Source organism: Prionailurus viverrinus, chromosome A3 (genome assembly GCF_022837055.1).
Source record: "Prionailurus viverrinus isolate Anna chromosome A3, UM_Priviv_1.0, whole genome shotgun sequence".
Classification (NCBI taxonomy): Eukaryota; Metazoa; Chordata; class Mammalia; order Carnivora; family Felidae; genus Prionailurus; species Prionailurus viverrinus.
In genome coordinates this window covers 31,205,020-31,224,166 of record NC_062563.1, presented here as the reverse complement: position 1 = coordinate 31,224,166, position 19,147 = coordinate 31,205,020, and the positions used below count along the sequence as shown (strand labels likewise).

General features: G+C 47.6%; 1 protein-coding gene across 2 annotated transcripts; it reads right to left on the bottom strand.

Moving 5' to 3' along the window:
- Positions 1–907: 907 nt before the first annotated feature.
- Positions 908–16,888, bottom strand: PRNP (prion protein). 2 transcript variants are annotated; one of them, XM_047854238.1, is made up of 3 exons: positions 16,743–16,888; positions 14,006–14,103; positions 908–3,252 (listed from the first exon to the last, which is right to left on the bottom strand). In XM_047854238.1, exon 3 carries the CDS (start codon positions 3,240–3,242, stop codon positions 2,460–2,462), a length of 783 nt encoding a protein of 260 aa, XP_047710194.1. In that variant the 5' UTR covers positions 3,243–3,252; positions 14,006–14,103; positions 16,743–16,888; the 3' UTR covers positions 908–2,459. The 2 variants fall into 2 exon arrangements, with proteins under 2 accessions (XP_047710194.1, XP_047710195.1); XM_047854239.1 differs by having other exon boundaries at positions 16,747–16,766.
- Positions 16,889–19,147: the final 2,259 nt, after the last annotated feature.

The window sequence follows — 19,147 nt, the reverse complement described above, 5'->3', positions numbered from 1 at the left end:
AGGTACATGTTAGATCACGGACTTTGGCCCTCTGAGTATCTATGCTTTGGACATTTGAAGTCTTCTCAGCGGGCCACTCTTGAGAAACTATGATCGGCAGGTAATGAAGTTTATTTTTAAAGAATTAGGAAAATGGCCCAAACTGAAAAGAGTTCTAGAAATTTTTATGTTCGGGATTAAGTTTGAGGCTTACTCATGGATGAGTCATGCTTTTGAAACTTAGGTGTCCGTTCCAGCAGTTTTGCGAGCGATAGGGTTCCGACGCGTGGACTTCTTTCTTGCCGTTTTTAGGACAAAGTTGATGCTGCGATCGCTACTGAATATTGGCATTTCCTAAGGTATTAACAAATACTGTGAGTTCAACCACCGTCATGTCCGTGATTATTTGAAGCACTGTGACAAATGAGTGGCCTTTGTGGACCTGAGGTGTTAAATTTCAGCCCAAAGGGAGGGACTGCCCCTGGGGCTCCCAGGGTCTGGGAGATTTTATGAGCTGAGACTGGGGGTGAGAGAGGTGTGTGTATGGGGGGGAGGGGCAATCAAGTTGGTACCTGAGAGCCTGTTCAGTTCCAATTTAGTCAAGAAAATCCTCTATTTCAAAATCCAGGACAGAAAAGCAGCTTCCAGAGTGCCAGGACCGTCTTCCTCCGTTGCAATAGTGCCTTTGGCATCTACCCAGTGCCAAGGACACTCAAGACATTTGCAGAAAAAATGAAAAGGTAGCCGGGAGCAGCTGGCATGCGTGCCCGGAGCACAGCTGAGGGCAGGATCGCGAGCGGGTGCAGGGGACACTGGTCACCACAGGGGCGTGGGGACTGCACGAGCCGCTTTGTTCCAGTTCACCCCCACAATGGCCCTGCCAACACAGGGCACAGTGGAGAACATCACTGCCAACACCACAACACGCTCACTTAGCTCCTGTTTAATTCTGGTCCAGATATAGAACATTTATACAATTTTTTATACAAGTGCATGCAAAGTTACAAATATAGAAAATATAAAGTACATGCATATTTCAAAGATCCACCATGGATCTTTATACAAAACTATTCAGTGCACATGTAAGCCTGAGGACCACGCAAAAGGGTTTTCTACGTATTAAGTATTTAGTACCTTACAAAAACAGGTGGTACGATAGATCAGATAGATGTTAACTCCTCTAACCCAAATTTCTATGTTGGTCATACACAATATATATATATATAATAATTTTTTTTTTTTTTTTTTTTACATCAAATACCCGCACAGTGCAAGCCAGTAACATTGCAGGACGGTAATTCATCAGCTAGGTGACAATAACGAATGACCCAGACAATAATTTTACCTTAAATAACAGTAACAGAATTCTTTTTTTCCACTCTGAATGGATGTTTCTGTCATCTGCCACCTAAGGTATTTTTTGGGATGGCCAAACCAGGACTTGACACAGTTCTGGCTTTCGACAGTTATGAGACAGCAATGGAGAAATGCAAGCACTTCTTTTGTCTACTAATCGTTTTCTTCATTGTGTAATGCTCTGGGAGAACGGTATTTTCACGCTGCACCTTCGTCTATGTCAAAATGGTTCTGGTTCCCAGGTAAATGACCAAAGATTTGCTCTCAGTGCCCAGAAAGTGGTGCAATTTTTTACTGCCCTACTTCTCTACAGTTTAGGTTGTGAAAGAAAGGAATGCCACGAGTAGGTGCTTTAAACGTCCAAGCCGGGAGCTCGCCTCCAAGGGCACCAAGTGTTGGGCTATTTTTTAGTCTTTTTGTGTTGTTGGTTACGCGCGTTCCCTGTGAAAACCTCGTCTGCCGAGGTCTAGTGCCTCTTGACACGATAGCTGCTGTGTAGCCCACACTGCAAAATGCAAGACTCTGTCCCAGCTCTGTGCAGACACAGGGCACGTGCTCTCTGGCGTGCTGAGCCTGGGCCCAGGAGCTAAGGATCTCTAGTTTTGTTTTTTGAATGAGTATCATGTGGCCATGATACTCAAATTTGGCAGAAATGCTCTCTGAACGGGGAAATGTAGTCAGGTTCTCTTAAAACGGGTGAGGAAAATGTCCCAAGTTGCCGTGAAATCACGGCTAAGATGGGGCATTAGTGTACTGAGCTCTAGCTGGGGAAGGAGCCGGAGGTATTCAGGCGAAGGTACTTGAAGGCTGTTTTGAGAATCGACTTCGCCTCAATCTGCCGCACTAGACAAGAAAAGGAGCCCTAGATCAACCAATGATTATTTGTTGTTGTTATTCCCAGCCCAGCACTAGCACTGGCCCATGAAGGACTCAATCCCTCGGGGCTCGAATAAATAGCATCCTGGGTCTGCTCTACATTTCCCGGGGCCATCGGTGCCAAGGGTATTAGCCTATGGGCGATAGAGAAGCAGGAATGAAACACCATCACTACAGGGCTGTAGGTAGACACCCCCTCCCCCAACCCGTAAAAGATGAAGAAGATGGGGAAGACGGCAAGGCCGCCCTCAACCCCCGATCAGGAGGATGAGGAGCGAGAGGAGGAGAATCACGGGAGGCGGGGAGAAGAGGATGGCGCTCGCCCCTCTTTGGTAGTAGGCCTCGGACTCTTTCTGGTACTGGGTGACGCACATCTGCTCCACCACGCGCTCCATTATCTTCATGTCGGTCTCCGTGAAGTTCTCCCCCTTGGTGGTGGTGGTGACCGTGTGCTGCCTGACCGTGATGTTGACGCAGTCGTGCACAAAGTTGTTCTGGTTGCTGTACTGATCCACTGGCCTGTAGTACACTTGGTTGGGGTAGCGGTACATGTTTTCACGGTAGTAACGGTCCTCGTAGTCGTTGCCAAAATGAATGAGGGGCCGGCTCATGGCACTCCCCAGCATGTAGCCGCCGAGGCCCCCCACCACCGCCCCGGCTGCCGCGGCTCCTGCCATGTGCTTCATGTTGGTTTTCGGCTTACTGGGTTTGCCCCACTGACTGTGGGTGCCACCACCTTGACCCCAGCCGCCGCCGGCGTGGGGCTGACCCCAGCCACCGCCGGCGTGGGGCTGACCCCAGCCGCCGCCGGCGTGGGGCTGACCCCAGCCGCCGCCGGCGTGGGGCTGACCCCAGCCACCACCGCCCTGGGGTGGGTAACGGTTGCCTCCAGGACTGCCCTGCCCCGGGTACCGGCTCCCCCCAGTGTTCCATCCTCCACCAGGCTTCGGCCGCTTCTTGCAGAGGCCCACGTCACTCCATGTGGCCACAAACAGAACCAGGATCCAGCCGCCTATGTGGCCTTTCACCATGACGATGTATCTGCAAAATGAGAAGGGCGTCAGCATCTTACGTTCATGTTGGAACCACTCGGCGCTTGCTGCGTAATGAATGAACGCTCGAGTGAGAGCGTCTGCATGTCGGTCACAAAGGCTCTCCACTCCTACCTCTCCTCTGTGGCACTTATGACAAAAGTAATGTCAAATAAAGCGTTAACACAGCTTTGTCCTTCTCTAAGGACAAATTTGTCCTTCAGATCATTTCTGGCTCTGTTTCCTGGAAACCTGATAACGATGGAATGTTAGCAATGTTGCTTATGGTAAAAATAACCCGATTGATAAAGTGCGTCTGGTGGGTCTGCCATAGCTTTGAGCATCCCTAGAGGGGTGATTGCTGTAACCAGGCATGTCCTTGTGGGGACCCTGGAAGCAGTGCCCCTTTGGGGCTGTCACGAGGGACACCAGATCCTGCAAGGTCTGGGGCTTCTACGTGAAGGGGAACTCTTCACCCACCAATACGGGCCTCATTCCCTTGCACCCAAGGAGTTACTTGTAGGGGCTGGGAGTGGAGGCAAGTCCCTGGCTGCTGTGTGGACTGCTACGAGGATCCTGGTGTGGCCCCTTCTGGAACCTTCTGGGAACTTGGTGTAGCCCCTATGGAAGTCTTGTGAGCTAGGAAGCCCCCCCCCCCCCCCCCCCCCGCCAGTTGAGTTTGCAGTAATTAAATGACTTTGAAAACCGCTGGCTCATGTCTTCTTTCATCTGCGGGAATGAATGTCAGCAGGGAGCGAGTCCTGTTTGTTGCTCTCTCCTCGGGACCTGGGGTGGCACCTGGCAGAGCAGGCCCACGATAGGTGTTTGTGCGTGAAGGAATTCATACCCTCACAATGTGTAAGTGCCGGCAAGAATCTCCTCAAAGTAATTCTCAATACAACAGTTTTTGGAAACGGGAAACATGCAGGATCTTGCAAGCCTGCTTGTCAATTCACCTTTTCTTCTATAAAAAGGGCTGCTCAAAGCAGGTAAAAAATGGCCGTGTCCACAAAATTTGCGGATACTCAGCCACTGAATGAGTTTTAGCTCGGCATTTAATGGCTTATGAGTGACTTATTTTCTAATTGTCGGTACAAAAGAAACCGGTCTCACATACAATGACCAGCACAGCTTAGGACTAAACCAGCCAAGTATCCTGGATAATGATTAATGACCCTCTACAGAATGCACGTTCACCAAACTAAAAACCTCCCTTCCGATTAAATACCTTATTTCCCCTGGGTGCTCCGTTCCGAGCGCAGAGATCAAAGACACACACACATATGCAGGGGAAGGAGAACGATGCAGTAAGTAAATGAATTCACATCTTGTTTATGCTTCTACTATCATTACTGAAAATCTCGGTGGCCATAAGTGAATAAAAATATATCTGAAAGTTACAAGCCAAGTTCAACTGCTCAGATCATGCCAGTCAGGATTTTTGGAGGCTCTTCTGGGTAGGGTTAGAGGGGCAGGGTCCTGAGACACGTCGGCTGGCCTTCTTCGGGCACCCTCAGCACGAGTCCCCGGTGCCCAGCCTTCTACAAGCCTGCTCCCCTGGGGTATTCTTCACTTGCACACAGGCTCCAGCTCTCAGCCTCCGTGCTGCCCACACTTCTGCTCACACACTGCAGGGAACTGAACTAGGGGAGTGTCGCCCCAGTCAACATTTCCCAATTTAATGGAGTTTTATGTCAACAACTACTTTGTTCACCCCAGTGAGCCGAACCCAGCCAACACCGTGGAGTTATTCTTGAATTTCCTCTTTCTCACAGGACACGATGATTCTACCGGCAAATCTTATCAGCTCTATACTGAAAATAAATCCTAAATCCCAAAACCACTCACGTTTCCCGACACTACTTAGTATCCCGAGTGAAGCATCTACTGCTCCTGGACGGTCTCTTTCAACAGCCTCCAACCAGCCTCCCTGCTTTCCCCAGGCCCCCACTGTGTGTTCTCTACTCAGCAGCCCAGGGCTCACACAACCTTTTAATATGTAGCTCACACCATGCCTCTTCCCTTCCCCCCAAGTGGCACTCCTTCATGCCCAGGGTAAGACCCCAAGTCCTGACCATGCCGGCGGGGCCCCACATGACCTTGCCTCTCTGGCCTCCTCCTGCTCCCCAGACTTAATAAGCACTTTCCCATCTCAGGGCCTTTGCACCTGCTGCTCCCAGGACTGGAAGGTTCTCCCTCCACAGTTACTCATGTGGCTCAAGTTTGCTCTAATGTCACCTCTGCAGGGCTGCCCATGCCACTCTACCTAAGCCAGCACCCTGCATCCTATCCCCTTATCCTGCTTCATTTTTGGGGGGGGGGGGGGGGGGAGGGAGGGACAGGGGGGAGGAAGAGAGAAAGAAAGAGAGAGAGAAAGAGATAGAATCCCAAGCAGGTGCCATGCTCATCACAGAGCTTGATGTAGGGCTCAGTCTCATGACCACGAGATCATGACCTGAGCCGAAATCAAATGTCAGGACCCTCAACGGACTGAGCCGCCCAGGCGCCCCTCCTGCTTCATTTTTCTCCAGAGCAGGGATGCTTACTTGACATCTACGATTTATTATTTGCTTCCTGTTCACCTTCTCCACGGGAGTGCAGGCCACCCCAGGGCGGGAGTTTTGTTTTGTTCACAGCTGGGCCCCAGGTGCGTAAACACAGTGCCTGGCTTACACAATAAACGCTGAGTGAATGGAGGAGTGTGAACATATCTGTTACAAAGCATAAGAAATAACCAAACTAAAAATCAAATTGTTACAAGAGTGAACCATATTTATGAATTCTCACAACACTCTTTCCTGCAATGGCCGGCTGCCTAACAACTACGATCCACTTATCTAAAGGTTGACCTCACGTGCCATCTGGACTCCGGCCGGACGGCGATGTTACCTGATATGGTTGAGGCAGCTGGAAAAGCAGGTAGCAAGGGAAGTAACACCGAGACTGGCTTTGAACATGCCCTGCCCAAGGCTGTAAGAGTCCCAGCTCTATAAGCGCGTGCAGGTATGTGAGCAGACGGTGACACCACATAGTAAAGGCGGCACAGAGAAGGACTCGGTCCTCAGGAGGCTGGGCACGGGACGTGGAAGGGGGCACAGAGCATTCAGAGTGGAGACGGGCAGTGAGAGTGTCAGCAGGACTGGGGGCTGCAGGTGGCTTCATCGAAGTGGGGCCTTCATGTGCAGCAGAGAGGCAGGCGGGGTCAGGCAGGAAAGGGCCTCACCAGCAAGCTGAGCAGACACCCCCACTGCCCTGGGACAGTCTACACCCATTGTTCCTGGTGCTAATATTAAGAGCGCCCCTTTCATTCTCAAGAGTGCCCCAGTATGTTAACACAGGCAGCCTAATTATAAGGCATATTAAGTAGTCTGGACTTGATCCTGAAAGTACTAAGGAGCCAGTGATGAGTTCTGGGTTCTCCCTGAGAAAGAACATTGTGGAGAATGGACTGGGGACTGTGTGCGTGTGTGTGTGTGTGTGTGTGTGTGTGTGTGTGTGGACACAGGGAAACTAGTTTCAAGGCTACTGCAGTGATTGAGGTAAAAGATGGCGGCCTTGCCAGGGAAGGAGATGGTCTCCTTCCATGGATGGTGTGCGTTAGAAGGCAGCTTCTGGAGGACTTGGTGTTTGTTGTACAGGATGGGAGCCTGGAAGAGTCGAAGTGGCACCCAGGCTTGTGGACTGGACAACTGCATGGACAGAACACAGAAGTGTGGGGCAGGTCTCAGGGGAGGTAAATGAGGGGCTTGGCTTTAGCAACACTCTCACCAAGCTGTGTGTGCCATGGCACGCATTGCTGCCCAGTACTTTATTAAAGCCGAATACTGGATAAACTAGGCTAATCACAGAATATCTGAGGACAAGACCGTTTGGAGATGAGGATCAGTTGAGAACAACAAAAGCAACATTTAGTTATGAAAAGTTATTAAAAATAACAGCTACAGTTTGAAGTATAGAACCATTTCTAAAGGTAAGTGGGACTCAAAACTTACAGAAGACCTTGGAGAGTTTCTTTCTGTTTGCGATAAAATTGGGAAGATCTTCTATTATTTATTTTTTTTTTCAACATTTATTTTATTTTTTGGGACAGAGAGAGACAGAGCATGAACGGGGGAGGGGCAGAGAGAGAGGGAGACACAGAATCGGAAACAGGCTCCAGGCTCCGAGCCATCAGCCCAGAGCCTGACGCGGGGCTCGAACTCACGGACCGCGAGATCGTGACCTGGCTGAAGTCGGACGCTTAACCGACTGCGCCACCCAGGCGCCCCAAGATCTTCTATTATTTAATGCAAACCTCTCACTCTACAAATTAGGCTACCAAGATTCAGAGAAGTCAGGTGACAATAGCCATGATTACAGTGCCGGTTAGTAAAATCGTTGGGGATGGAGATTGGGATTCTGAGTCCCTGGCTGTGCCAGGACACTATTCCTATAAGATACTCTCTGTGAATGGTCAGGTTGTAGCCCAATCCTCTGGTACATTTCAAGACATTAAGTATGTCAAAGGTCAACAGCTCTTTATCACTTTAAAAAATACTCTTAGCAGACTAGGAATAGGAGGAAACTCCCCTAGCCTGATAAACGTTATATAACAAAACCAGTAAACACACTTAGCGGATAGCCTCTGAAGGCACTCCTGTCCGAGATCAAAAATAAGACAAGGATGTCCATCATCACAGTACTGAAGGTCCCGTTCAATGCCACATGCAGAGACAAAGAAGTAGCCAGGGCAAGAAATGCAAGGAAAGAGCCAGCTGTCATTATTTGCAGTTAAGGTGATCACACAACAGAAAACCCAACAGACTCATCAGAAATGACACGAGACCCAGTTCTAGAGTTCAGCAAGGCTGTGGGATACAAGACCGGCCTAGAAAAATCAACAGCATTTCTCTACACCACCAAGAATCGACTAGAAAAAAAAAAAAAAATCACAGTAGCGAAACCAAACTGTAAAATTTCCAGGAACGGATTTAACTGAGAAAAAATAAGACCGGGGAAACAATTTTTTAACTCCAATAAAGAACACTGACGATGATCTGTAAAAATGGAAAGGTATTCATGGCTTTGACTGGGATGACTCAGTATTAGAAAGATATCTGTCGGGGCGCCTGGGTGGCGCAGTCGGTTAAGCGTCCGACTTCAGCCAGGTCACGATCTCGCGGTCCGTGAGTTCGAGCCCCGCGTCAGGCTCTGGGCTGATGGCTCGGAGCCTGGAGCCTGCTTCCGATTCTGTGTCTCCCTCTCTCTCTGCCCCTCCCCCATTCATGCTCTGTCTCTCTCTGTCCCAAAAATAAATAAACGTTGAAAAAAAAAAAAAAAAAAAAAAAAAAAAAAAAAAAAAAGAAAGATATCTGTCAATGACCACCCCCCCCCAAGTGAACCTATAATTTCAACCAAATGACAATCAAAGTCTACCTGGATTTTTTGAGGAGTTCAATAAACTTACAAGGTGAAGGAATGTCCATGAATAGCAAACTCCACCTTAAAAAGGAACAGAGAGGAATCTACTGCATCAGATATAAATCCTACTACAGAGCCATAGCAGTAGAGACCGCACAGTAGAAGTCTAGGAACAAACCAATAGACCAACGCGAGTAGAAGATAAACCCTTGAATATATACTTTAGCAGGGACTTGATATACAATAAAGCAGGTACCACAAATCATTGGAGAAAGGAAGGTTGTTTAGCGGGTGCTTCTGGGAAACCGAAGAAAAAATAAAACTGGATCCCTAATGCCACATGCAAGAGCAGACTCTAGATGGAATACAGACCCAGCTGTGAAAGGTAAAAGTAGGTCATTAGAAGAAGACACAGGGGCGCCTGGGTGGCTCAGTCGGTTAAGTGTAGGACTTTGGCTCAGGTCATGATCTTGCGGTCCGTGAGTTCAAGTGCTGGAAGCCTGCTTGGGATTCTCTCTCTCTCTCTCTCTCTCTCTCTCTCTGCTCCTCCCCTACTTGCTCTCTCTCTCTCAGAATAAACTTAAAAAAAAAATAAAAGAAGAAGAAAATACAGGTGTATGTCTATGTGACCTGGAGAAGGAAAAGGACTTTTCATTTTTTTAAATTTTATTTTAGAAAGAGACAGAGACGTGGGGGGTGGGAGGGAGGGGAGGGTGGGTGATGGGTATTGAGGAGGGCACCTTTTGGGATGAGCACTGGCTGTTGTATGGAAACCAATTTGACAATAAATTTCATATATTGAAAAAAAAAAGAAAAAAGAAAGAGACAGAAACAAGGCATGAGCAGGGGAAGGGCGGAGGCAGAAGGAAACACAGAATCTTAAGCAGCTCCAGGTTCTGAGCTGTCAGCACAGAATCTGACATGGGGCTCGAACTCATGAACCGTGAGAGCAAAGCCAGAGTCAGACACCCAACTGACTGAGCCACCCAGGTGCCCCAAGGAAGGACTTTTTAAACAAAAAGCACACACCAAGAATAAGAATCTTATGACATGAAAGTTAAGGATTCTTGTTTAATGCTATGAAGAACACTACAGACAAAATTAAGAGAAGGAGTACATAATGGTAAAAAAAAAAATATTTTTAGTATTTAAGACCAACAGAGTCTAGAACATTTCTAGAACTGACAAGGAATCCTTGCAAAGCAGTAAGAGACAGTAATTCCAACAGACAACAGGGCCACAAGATATAAAAACTGATCATTTATAAAAGAGGAAAAGCCAAAAGGGCATGAAAAGATATTCAAAATCATTAAGAATCAGATAAAATGGGACCAAAAAAAAAAAAAAAAGTCACTTACACTTGACACTCTAGCCAAAAAGAAAAAAATTACCAAACCAAACCAAAACCACAAGAGAGTTGGATGATGCCAAGAAGGCAGAGATGTGGGAATAAAGGAACCCATGTGACTGTCAAAGGTGTGGGTGGTTTAACTGAACAGAAAGAATGAAAATAAATTAAATGATTATTCAACTCAAAAAAGAAGAAAACAGAAAATTTCAAAATACATCATAGTTATAAAGAAATAAGAGATGAAACTAGAACTTAATAAATAAAACCCAGAAAAATAAGGAATTTTTTTTTCTTTTTTCTTTTTTCTCTTTCCTTCTTTCCTTCCTTCCTTCCTTCCTTCCTTCCTTCCTTCCTTCTTTTGATAGAGAGGGCGCAAGTGAGCAAGGGGCAGAGAGAGAGAAAGAGAGAGAGGAAGAGAGAGAGAGGAAGAGAGACAGAGAATCCCATGACAGTCCCATGAGGGGCAGAGAGGGAGAGAGATGGCGCAAGTGAACAAGGGACAGAGAGGGAGAGAGACAGAGAATCCTATAAGGGACAGTCCCATGAGGAGCAGAGAGAGAGAAACTGGGAGGAAAGAAGGGAGGGAGAAAGAGAAAGAGAGAGGAGCGGGGCTCACTGGAAGCAAGACTTGAACTTCTGAACAGTGAGATCACTGCCTGAGTCAGATGCTCAACCAACTGAACCACTCAGGTGCCCCAAGGAATTTCTAAATAAAATCGAATGACTTGAAAACGTAATACAAACACAAGCACACATCACTACACAGAGCCACATGGGGAATGGGAAAGGCAAAATAACCTTAGAAAAGGAAGCCTTTAGGGGCACCTGGGTGGCTCAATCGGTTAAGCGTCTGACTTCGGCTCAGGTCATGATCTCGCGGTTTGTGGGTTGGAGCCCCACACTGGGCTTCATGCTGACAGCTCAGAGCCTGAAGCTGCTTTGGATTCTGTGTCTCCCTCTCTCTCTGCCCCTCCCTACTCAAGTTCTCTCTCTCTCTCTCTGTCTCTCAAAAATAAATAAACATTGGGGCGCCTGGGTAGCGCAGTCGGTTAGGCGTCCGACTTCAGCCAGGTCACGATCTCGCGGTCCGTGAGTTCGAGCCCCGCGTCAGGCTCTGGGCTGATGGCTCGGAGCCTGGAGCCTGTTTCCGATTCTGTGTCTCCCTCTCTCTCTGCCCCTCCCCTGTTCATGCTCTGTCTCTCTCTGTCCCAAAAATAAATAAAAAACGTGGAAAAAAATAAAAAAAAAAAAAATAAATAAACATTGAAAAAAAATTAAAAAAAAAAAAAAAGGGAAGGCTTCAAAAGAGTAACAGCCTTCTATGTGTAGCTGTGTTCCATGAATTAAAATCTGTGGGATGGACTGCCTTTCTGTTAAAATATAAATTACAAATACTGACTTTAGAATTAATTCAGCCAACAAACATTTACGGAATAACTAGTATGGGCCAGTTTTTAAATAAATAGAAATTTTGAACTGACCACTAACCATAAGAGAAACGAAAGAAAAAGTTGTGAAAAATACATAGTATAATGTAATATTTACAATACAACTTATTGATTCATTCAACAAATATTTTAAGTTTATTTATTTTGAGAGAGAGAGGGAAAGAGGGAGAGAGGGAGAGAGAGAGATCGGGGGAAGGGCAGAGAGAGACAGGGGGAGAGAGAGAGAATCAGAGAATCCCAACATGGGGCTCAATCTCACCAACCGTGTGATCATGACCTGAGCCGAAATCAAGAGGTGAACACTTAATCCGACTGGGCTACCCAGGCACCCCTCGTTCAACAAATATTCCAGTGCCTTCTAAGGTCCCAGCATTGTGTTAGTTGCTGGAGACACAATGGCGAGTAAGATATTTAGCTTGGTGGGTGATGTCATCTAGTGAAATGGGCAAAACTGGTGGGGAGTCCTGCTTGGAGAGAAACCAAGAGCTGTGGTTTGGACATGTTAACTTGGCAACATCTATGAGATGTTCAATTTAGGCAACTGTTTTAAGAACCTGGAGGCCAGCAGAGAGAACGGTTAGAGTGTCTTTACCTGGGCAACAGCGTCTAGAGCCAAGGGCTGATAAAGGGCCGAGACTGAAACCCCAGCACTTCCAGTGTAGGGCTCACGCCCTTAGTCACCCAGCCTCCACCAATATGGGTGCCAAAATCCAGCAGAAAATACCGCCAAACTGATTTTGGCAGTTAGTAAAAGAAGAATACACTGTGACCAATAAGGATTATTTTAGGAATGCGAGGATGGCTCAAAATCAGTAAATCTATTAATAGGTTAAAGAAATAAAACTGTAAGATTCTCCGCAGATACTGAAAGTTTTCAATTAAAATCAACCACCAGGGGCGCCTGGGTAGCTCAGTCGGTTAAGCGTCCAACTTCAGCTCAGGTCACTATCTCTCCGTTTGTGAGTTTGAGCCCTGCGTTGGGCTCTGTACTGACAGCTCAGAGCCTGGAACCTACTTCGGATTCTGTGTCTCTGTCTCTCTCTGCCCCTCTCCCACTTGTGCTCTGTCTCTCTCTGTCTATCAAAAATAAATAAAATGTAAAAAAAAAAAATCAACCTCCATTCTTATTTTTAAAAAGGCGGGGTTGGGGGTGGGGTGGGGTTGGGGGTGGTGCCTGGGTGGCTCAGTCGGGTTAAGTATCTGACTCTTGATTTCAGTTCAGGTCGGGTCATGATCTCAAGGTTTGTGCGATCGAGCCCCATGCTGGGCTTTTTGCTAACAGCATGGAGCCTGCTTGGGATTCTCTTTCTCCCTCTCTGTCCCTCTGCCCACTCTCAAAATAAATAGATAAGTAAACAAACAAATAAACAAGCATTAAAATAAATAAGAGCATGTGGCCTCGGTGCATGAGCAGATGGCAAAGCAATGGAACTCGAGAGAAGGCATGTAAAAGATCCATGAATTACCCCATTTATACACAGGGATACGAGAGTCAGAGCTGGTAGGAACTAGCCTAATGGTCATGTGCCAGGGGCCAAACTTCTAATACTTAGAACGTGTTATAACTTGAAACTTAACTGGCTAAATTGGGAAGTGGCACCAAACAGCTTCCCCCACCCCCAAAGTCCCCGGGGAAATTCCTCATCTTACCAGGGTAAAGTAGAACCTTGTCCTATTTTCATCTTTTTGAGGTCACTGCCCCTTAAAGAATCTGACGCAAACTCGACAAGATTTTGCAAAAACACTTTGGGATGTGGGGTTTCATGGGTACCTGAGGCCCAGGCCTGGACTGAACAGGACCCCCAACCCGGTCCATCACCAGAACTGCCTGAAGTGCTTTTAAAAAGCAACACTTCAGGTGCCTATTCCAGGCCCAGAGCCTGTGATGTCTAGCAATGGGATTTGGGGATTTATAGAAGCTACCAAGGGAACTGCACTCCCAACCAGGCTTCAGAGCGAGGTCCTCAGGAGCACAACGCTGAACCACATTTATAATGCTTTTCGTGAAGGGGCACGCTTCCCTGGCAGTGATCACACACACAGTTTAACAGCATTAAGTACAACACAGCTGAAGAAAAAGGATTAACAAACCGGAAAAAAATAAAATGCTCCCAACTGTAAGTCCTGCTACCCACACTATTCATTGAGGATTATTTTCCAGTGCAGCACAGTCACTGGGTGAGATGCAGGGGCAATCTGAATGTTTAATACAAAGCAGTTCACAGCTGCTACAGGGGCCTTAGAAGAGGACGTAAGATCTGAAAGGGAGAATGGAATTTTTTTTTTTTTTAAATCTTTATTCATTTTTGAGAGACAGAGTGTGAGCAGGGCACAGGTCAGAGAGAGAGTGAGATACAGAATCGGAAGCAGGCTCCGGGCTCCGAGCTGTCAGCACAGAGCCCGATGCGGGGCTCGAACTCACAGACCGTGAGATCATGACCTGAGCTGAAGTTAGACGCCCAACCGACTGAGCCACCCAGGCACCCCATCCAGACCCTTATTTTCTATGACAGTTGGACACTTTCAACCTTCAGAAGACCAAAGAGATTCCACAGGGTACATACGTCTGTCGTGGCTCAGCTGAGCTGGGATTGTGCCTCCAAGAAGACCGGCTGCTTCGGCTTGGCTAAAGTTATTCAGTTTTCAAATATATTCGGGAGTCCTTAAAAACAACAAAAAAGAAAAAGCTAGAATTGATAAATAAATCTAAGAACTGATTCCTTAAAAGAAAAACCTAATATATATATTACTAAACTAATAAATCTACTCAAGAAAAAAATGAGACAGTATTTGAAAAAAAAAGAATGAGATCATTTTAAAAAGTAGCAAACAGGGGCGCCCGGGTGGCTTAGTCAGTTAAGCGTCGGCCTTCAGCTCAGGTCATGATCTCGTGGTTAGAGAGTTCGAGCACCACATCCGGCTCTGGGCTGACAGCTCAGAGCCTGGAGTCGGCTCTGGATTCTGTGTCTCCCTCTCTCTCTGCCCTTCCCCCACTCGCACTCTTTCTCTCTCTCTCAAAAGTAAATAAACATTAAAAAAATAAAAATAAAAAGCAGCAAACAGGACACAGCTTTCCCTCCTTCACACACAGAAAGCTGTGGGTCTGTATCATTTTATATATTGAGACATATGTGACCAATTAAAAAAACTGTATTATTTAGTAAAAGCAAATACTAACAAAAAAGAACATTAAAATCACCTCTAACTTCTATTAAAATGTCCATTTTTTGGTGCTTTTACTTTCAGATTTTCCACATATGCATTCACATTTGAGTAGCTTTGAAACCTGCATTTTGACTTGTCAGTTTCCCCCATATATCAGAGGCTCCAAAATCATGACTTTTGATGGTTACATAATGCTCCTTCCAGTTAATGTGCCATGATTTTCTGAGCTACTGCCCTGCTGTGGTTTCCCAGTTGGTTCTAATTTTAGATCATTCTGCACCAATATGTGCCTGCATCTGGCTTTTTTTCTTTTGTTTGCTTGTTTCTTCCATTGCAGGTAAATTCCCAGCAATAGGGTTTCTGGGTCACCATTTTAAGTTCTTAATGGAAGCACTGCCAGATTGTTTTACAAAAAGTCTGCAATAATTCAGGACACCCAGAGGGGTGTGACTAGGAAAAGAATAAAGGTATATCACATAAATTTCACATAAGTTTCACATAAATTAATCTTGGCAACAAACTCGGATGCAGGTATCATTTCCTCTATCATTTCTTCTATTTTATGAATGGACTAGAGGAGGATTATGACATTAGGTGACCCTCCAAAGTCAGGAAGTCGGTAGCAGGGCCATCTTTCTAACTCCAAAGCCCCGCCACACTTTTGGAAAACTGAATATTCAAGTTTCATGGCAGTTTTCTTTCTTTCTTTTTTTTATTTTTAAGTAATCTCTATATACCCAAGGTGGGGTTCCAACTCACAACCCAAAGATCAAGAGTCACATGATGTACAGACTGAGCCAGCTAGGGGCCCCCTCATGGCAACTTTCTTCTAGGGGTTACTGTATTACCGTTTTTGGTTTTGTTCATTTAATATATGTAAAATGATAATCCAGACTTCCTTTAATTTGCATTTTATTGTGTAAATCGCTCATCATTTCGCCATTTTTCTATGATAATCTTGACATTTTCCTCTCACAAATATGAAAACCGTGTCAGATACAAAACACCCCCTAGCCCTCTGTTTTCCTTCCCTTTCCAGCTGGTTCTTTTTAAGAGCTCCCCGGTGGTCATGGAAGTTAAACTGTTCCCTATTGGTGACTTTTCGCTTTCTCCTTGAAGTCTGAGAGAGTTCTTCATTTTTCCAGAGGTCTGACCTTTTTATTCAATTTTCTGTTTCCATTTTTTTGGTAATTTGATTTGTAAACACCTTAATCCTATTCCACCTGGAGTTTTTTCGCCAGGAAAAGGGAAACATCTCAGATGTTCAGCATGTGGGGAAGTGTTTATTAAACCGTGATGCTCTGAATGGAAGAAAAATACGCAACCATGACGATAGTCACGATCAAGGCAGGAGCCGTGTGTCCCCGGCCACCTGGCACACCAGGCCTCGAGACCGGAGAGCCGGGCCACCCCAGGCCCTACCCCGCCGAGGGCCCCGCCCACGCTCTACCGAGGGCTGGACTGGTGAGGCCGCCTCTCGGAGGGACCTCGCCGGCGAAGGGGGCCCCCAGGCGCCCGGACTCCCCTCCCGCCGAGGCCCTGGCTCCGGGCTGGCGCCCGCTCCCCACCCCCACTCCGCGCACCCTGGGGCGTCGGGTGGGGCCGGGCCCGGCGAAGGGCGTCCCCGGCCTCTGCCTGCCGGCGGGGAAGACGACCAAACGGCGAGCAGCCCGGAGCCCCGCGACCCCCCGGCGCCTCTGCCCGGAGCCGCTGGCGGGCCTTCTTGGCTTCCCCCGGCGCGTTTGCGCGAGGTGATCGCCACCACCTCGCCGGACTTTCGGCCCCTCGGGCCGCGAACACGCTCTGGGCAGGACTAGACACCGTAGCATATCGTCATCCCTCCGCAGGGGGTCAGGCCGGCCGCGTCCGCCGCCCCCAGCCCCAACCAGGAAAGCGAAACCAGGCGTTTTCGTCACCCGAAAACCCACGAGCACCCTGGGGCAGGCCGGACGCGCCCCGCGCCCGCAGGGAAGCCCCCTTCTCCTCACGGTCAAGGTCTGCCCCCGCCCCCCAAAGCCCCGGGTTCTTGCTCCCGGGCTCCGCGGCGCCCCTCCCCCCCGCCGCCGCCGCACCCCGGTGCTCCGGACCCCGTCCCCTCCCCGCGCTGGGAGTCGACCAGGCGACCGGTCTGTTTACCTGCCTCGGTAGCACAGAAGAAGCTCTCCGCGCCGCGGCTGTCAGCGACTGGCGCGGAGGCTGGCGAAGCGCACCGCCCAGGACGACGGCAGGGGGCGGGGAAGGGGGCGGCGCGTGCACCAATGACCACGCGGTCTCAGGCGCGCTCCCGTGAGCCGCGGGCGGGCGGCGGGGGTTTACTCCCGGAGGTGCGGACCTGCCAAGGGCTCCCGGGCGTCTGAGTCTCCCTGAAAGGCGTGTTGGGATTCGCTTAAACGCTTGCACCGGCTGATGCCACCTCCCGGTGTCATCATTCCCTGACGTTGCTCATTGACTGTAAAAATCATCTTTAAAAAGAAATTCGGCCCGAAGCCCCAACTCCCCTGTTACATAATGGAGAGAATGAGACGTTAGGGAATGAGAAAGCAATTTCTGGAACTTTGGTAGCCAGGAATTTCTAGAGAGGAAAAATTTTTTGCTACCTTGGATTGAACCCAGTTTTATGAATTTTCGCATAAATTCTTAAAATTTGAGGCCTAGGAAGAACATTGGCCATCACCGGTTCTTTGATTTACTCAGTTTCTGTTCCTTATTTTATGCAAGAGAGGTGATTTAGATTGTGACACGCACAGGGAAAAATGCACTCCATTTAATAAGTCCACTCACATCACCTGTGGTAAACAGACGCGTTCTGTTTATTATTATTCCTGTTCGCATTATTCCTGCTAAGAAATGAGGTAGAGATTTGTCTCATGTAAAAGATGGTCAGGGATGAAGTGAGAGAAGGATGGGAGTTAAGGTTTGGGGAACCATCTAAATTACAACCCCAAACTGGGTCACTTTTAATGTGAAATGGGCACCAGTATTAATTAAGCAGGTCAGTGGGCATAAACCAAGACTGCTGGGAAAAATGGGACATCTAGTCCCCTTTTTATGGGCAAGAGGCCCCACTAAGTTTGTAAGAAAGGAGGTTATAAACTGAGACACCCATTGGAAACAGGATTTGGATTACATACCCCTACCCCAGGGTGGATCACTTAAGTGGGAAGGGACAAGTGGGCAGGAAGGGGAGAAGTCAGAGACTACAGGGATGTGGAACAGTGCCTTGTGATGTTTATGTGAATGAGTGATGTTTATGTGAATGTGGGAGGTAAGTTGAAAGGTCAGCTGGGATGGGAAATGATAGGTCTGGAAAACATGGATGGCCATCCCTTGGGATGATTCAGTAACAGAGAACTGGACTTTGGCCAGTTAGAATGGAACATTAGGCAAAAATGCTATGGCCATTTTCTATCCATCCAGTCTTACATAATGATTAGGACGACAGTACTTTTAGAGCCTTAGCTTCTTCCTTAGGAGATGGCTTATTGCCAGGTAGACTGGGAGCAGTGAGGCATCTCTCTGAGTCATAGCTGGGCTGGAGCCTGGAGTGAGGTGACCAGATCAGAATGGACAAGGGGCTGGCTTCCCCCTGGCAGGAGGGACTCTGGAAAGCTTGGTTAGAAGACCCTAAAACTCGGTTGTTGTTTTTTTTCCTCCAAAGAATCCTGTGTCTGCTGGCCACATGCTCTCCCAGCAAGAAAGGGCTCAAAGGCAGAAGATTTCTTAAGGGGATTAGGGAACCAAAAGCAATTGCCCTATGTCCTATTCTGGCTATAATTGCTATGTAGCAACCACCCATAAAACTTAGTGGTTTAAAACAACCACCAGTTTCTTATGCCCATGGATGCTTGTTGGCCAAGGAGGTGAACAGGCACAGTGGGGACTTGGCTTCTCCCATGATGTCTGGGGCCATTGTAGACTCAAAGTCTCAGGGAGACTTGATAGCTGGAGGTTGGAATCACCAAAAGGCTCTTCCACTTGCATGGCTGGCACAGGAGCGGAAGACTGGAAAATCAGGTGTGCTTATCAGAATGCCTATGCATGGCTTCTCCACATGGCCTGGCTTCCCCCCAGCATACTGGTCTCAGGTTTGAAAGAATTCTTACATGGCTTCTTAGGACATGAGAGTTCCAGTGATGGCATGGAACCTGACTTGCAGCTTTCAACCTAGTCTTGGAAATCACGTAACCTCACTTCCACGGTACCCTATCGACCAAAGTAGTCACAGGTCCATCCAGATTCAAGGGGAGGGGACATAGACCCCCTTGGGAGTATGGAGGAGGAGTAGCAAAGAATTTGTGGCCATTTTTTTTTCATAGTTCAATACATTTTTAATATCTGATTTTTCTTTCCAAAGGCAATGTTTGCCAATTGGGCAGTTGTCTTTTTATTTTTTAATATATATATATATATATATATATTTTAATGTTTATTTATTTTTGAGACAGAGAGAGACAGAGCATGAACGGGGGAGGGTCAGAGAGAGAGGGAGACACAGAATCTGAAGCAGGCTCCAGGTCTGAGCTGTCAGCACAGAGCCCGAC

Bases quoted from the DNA above. Each gene is read 5' to 3' on its own strand.
- PRNP (XM_047854238.1), bottom strand. From the start codon at position 3,242: ATGGTGAAAGGCCACATAGGCGGCTGGATCCTGGTTCTGTTTGTGGCC.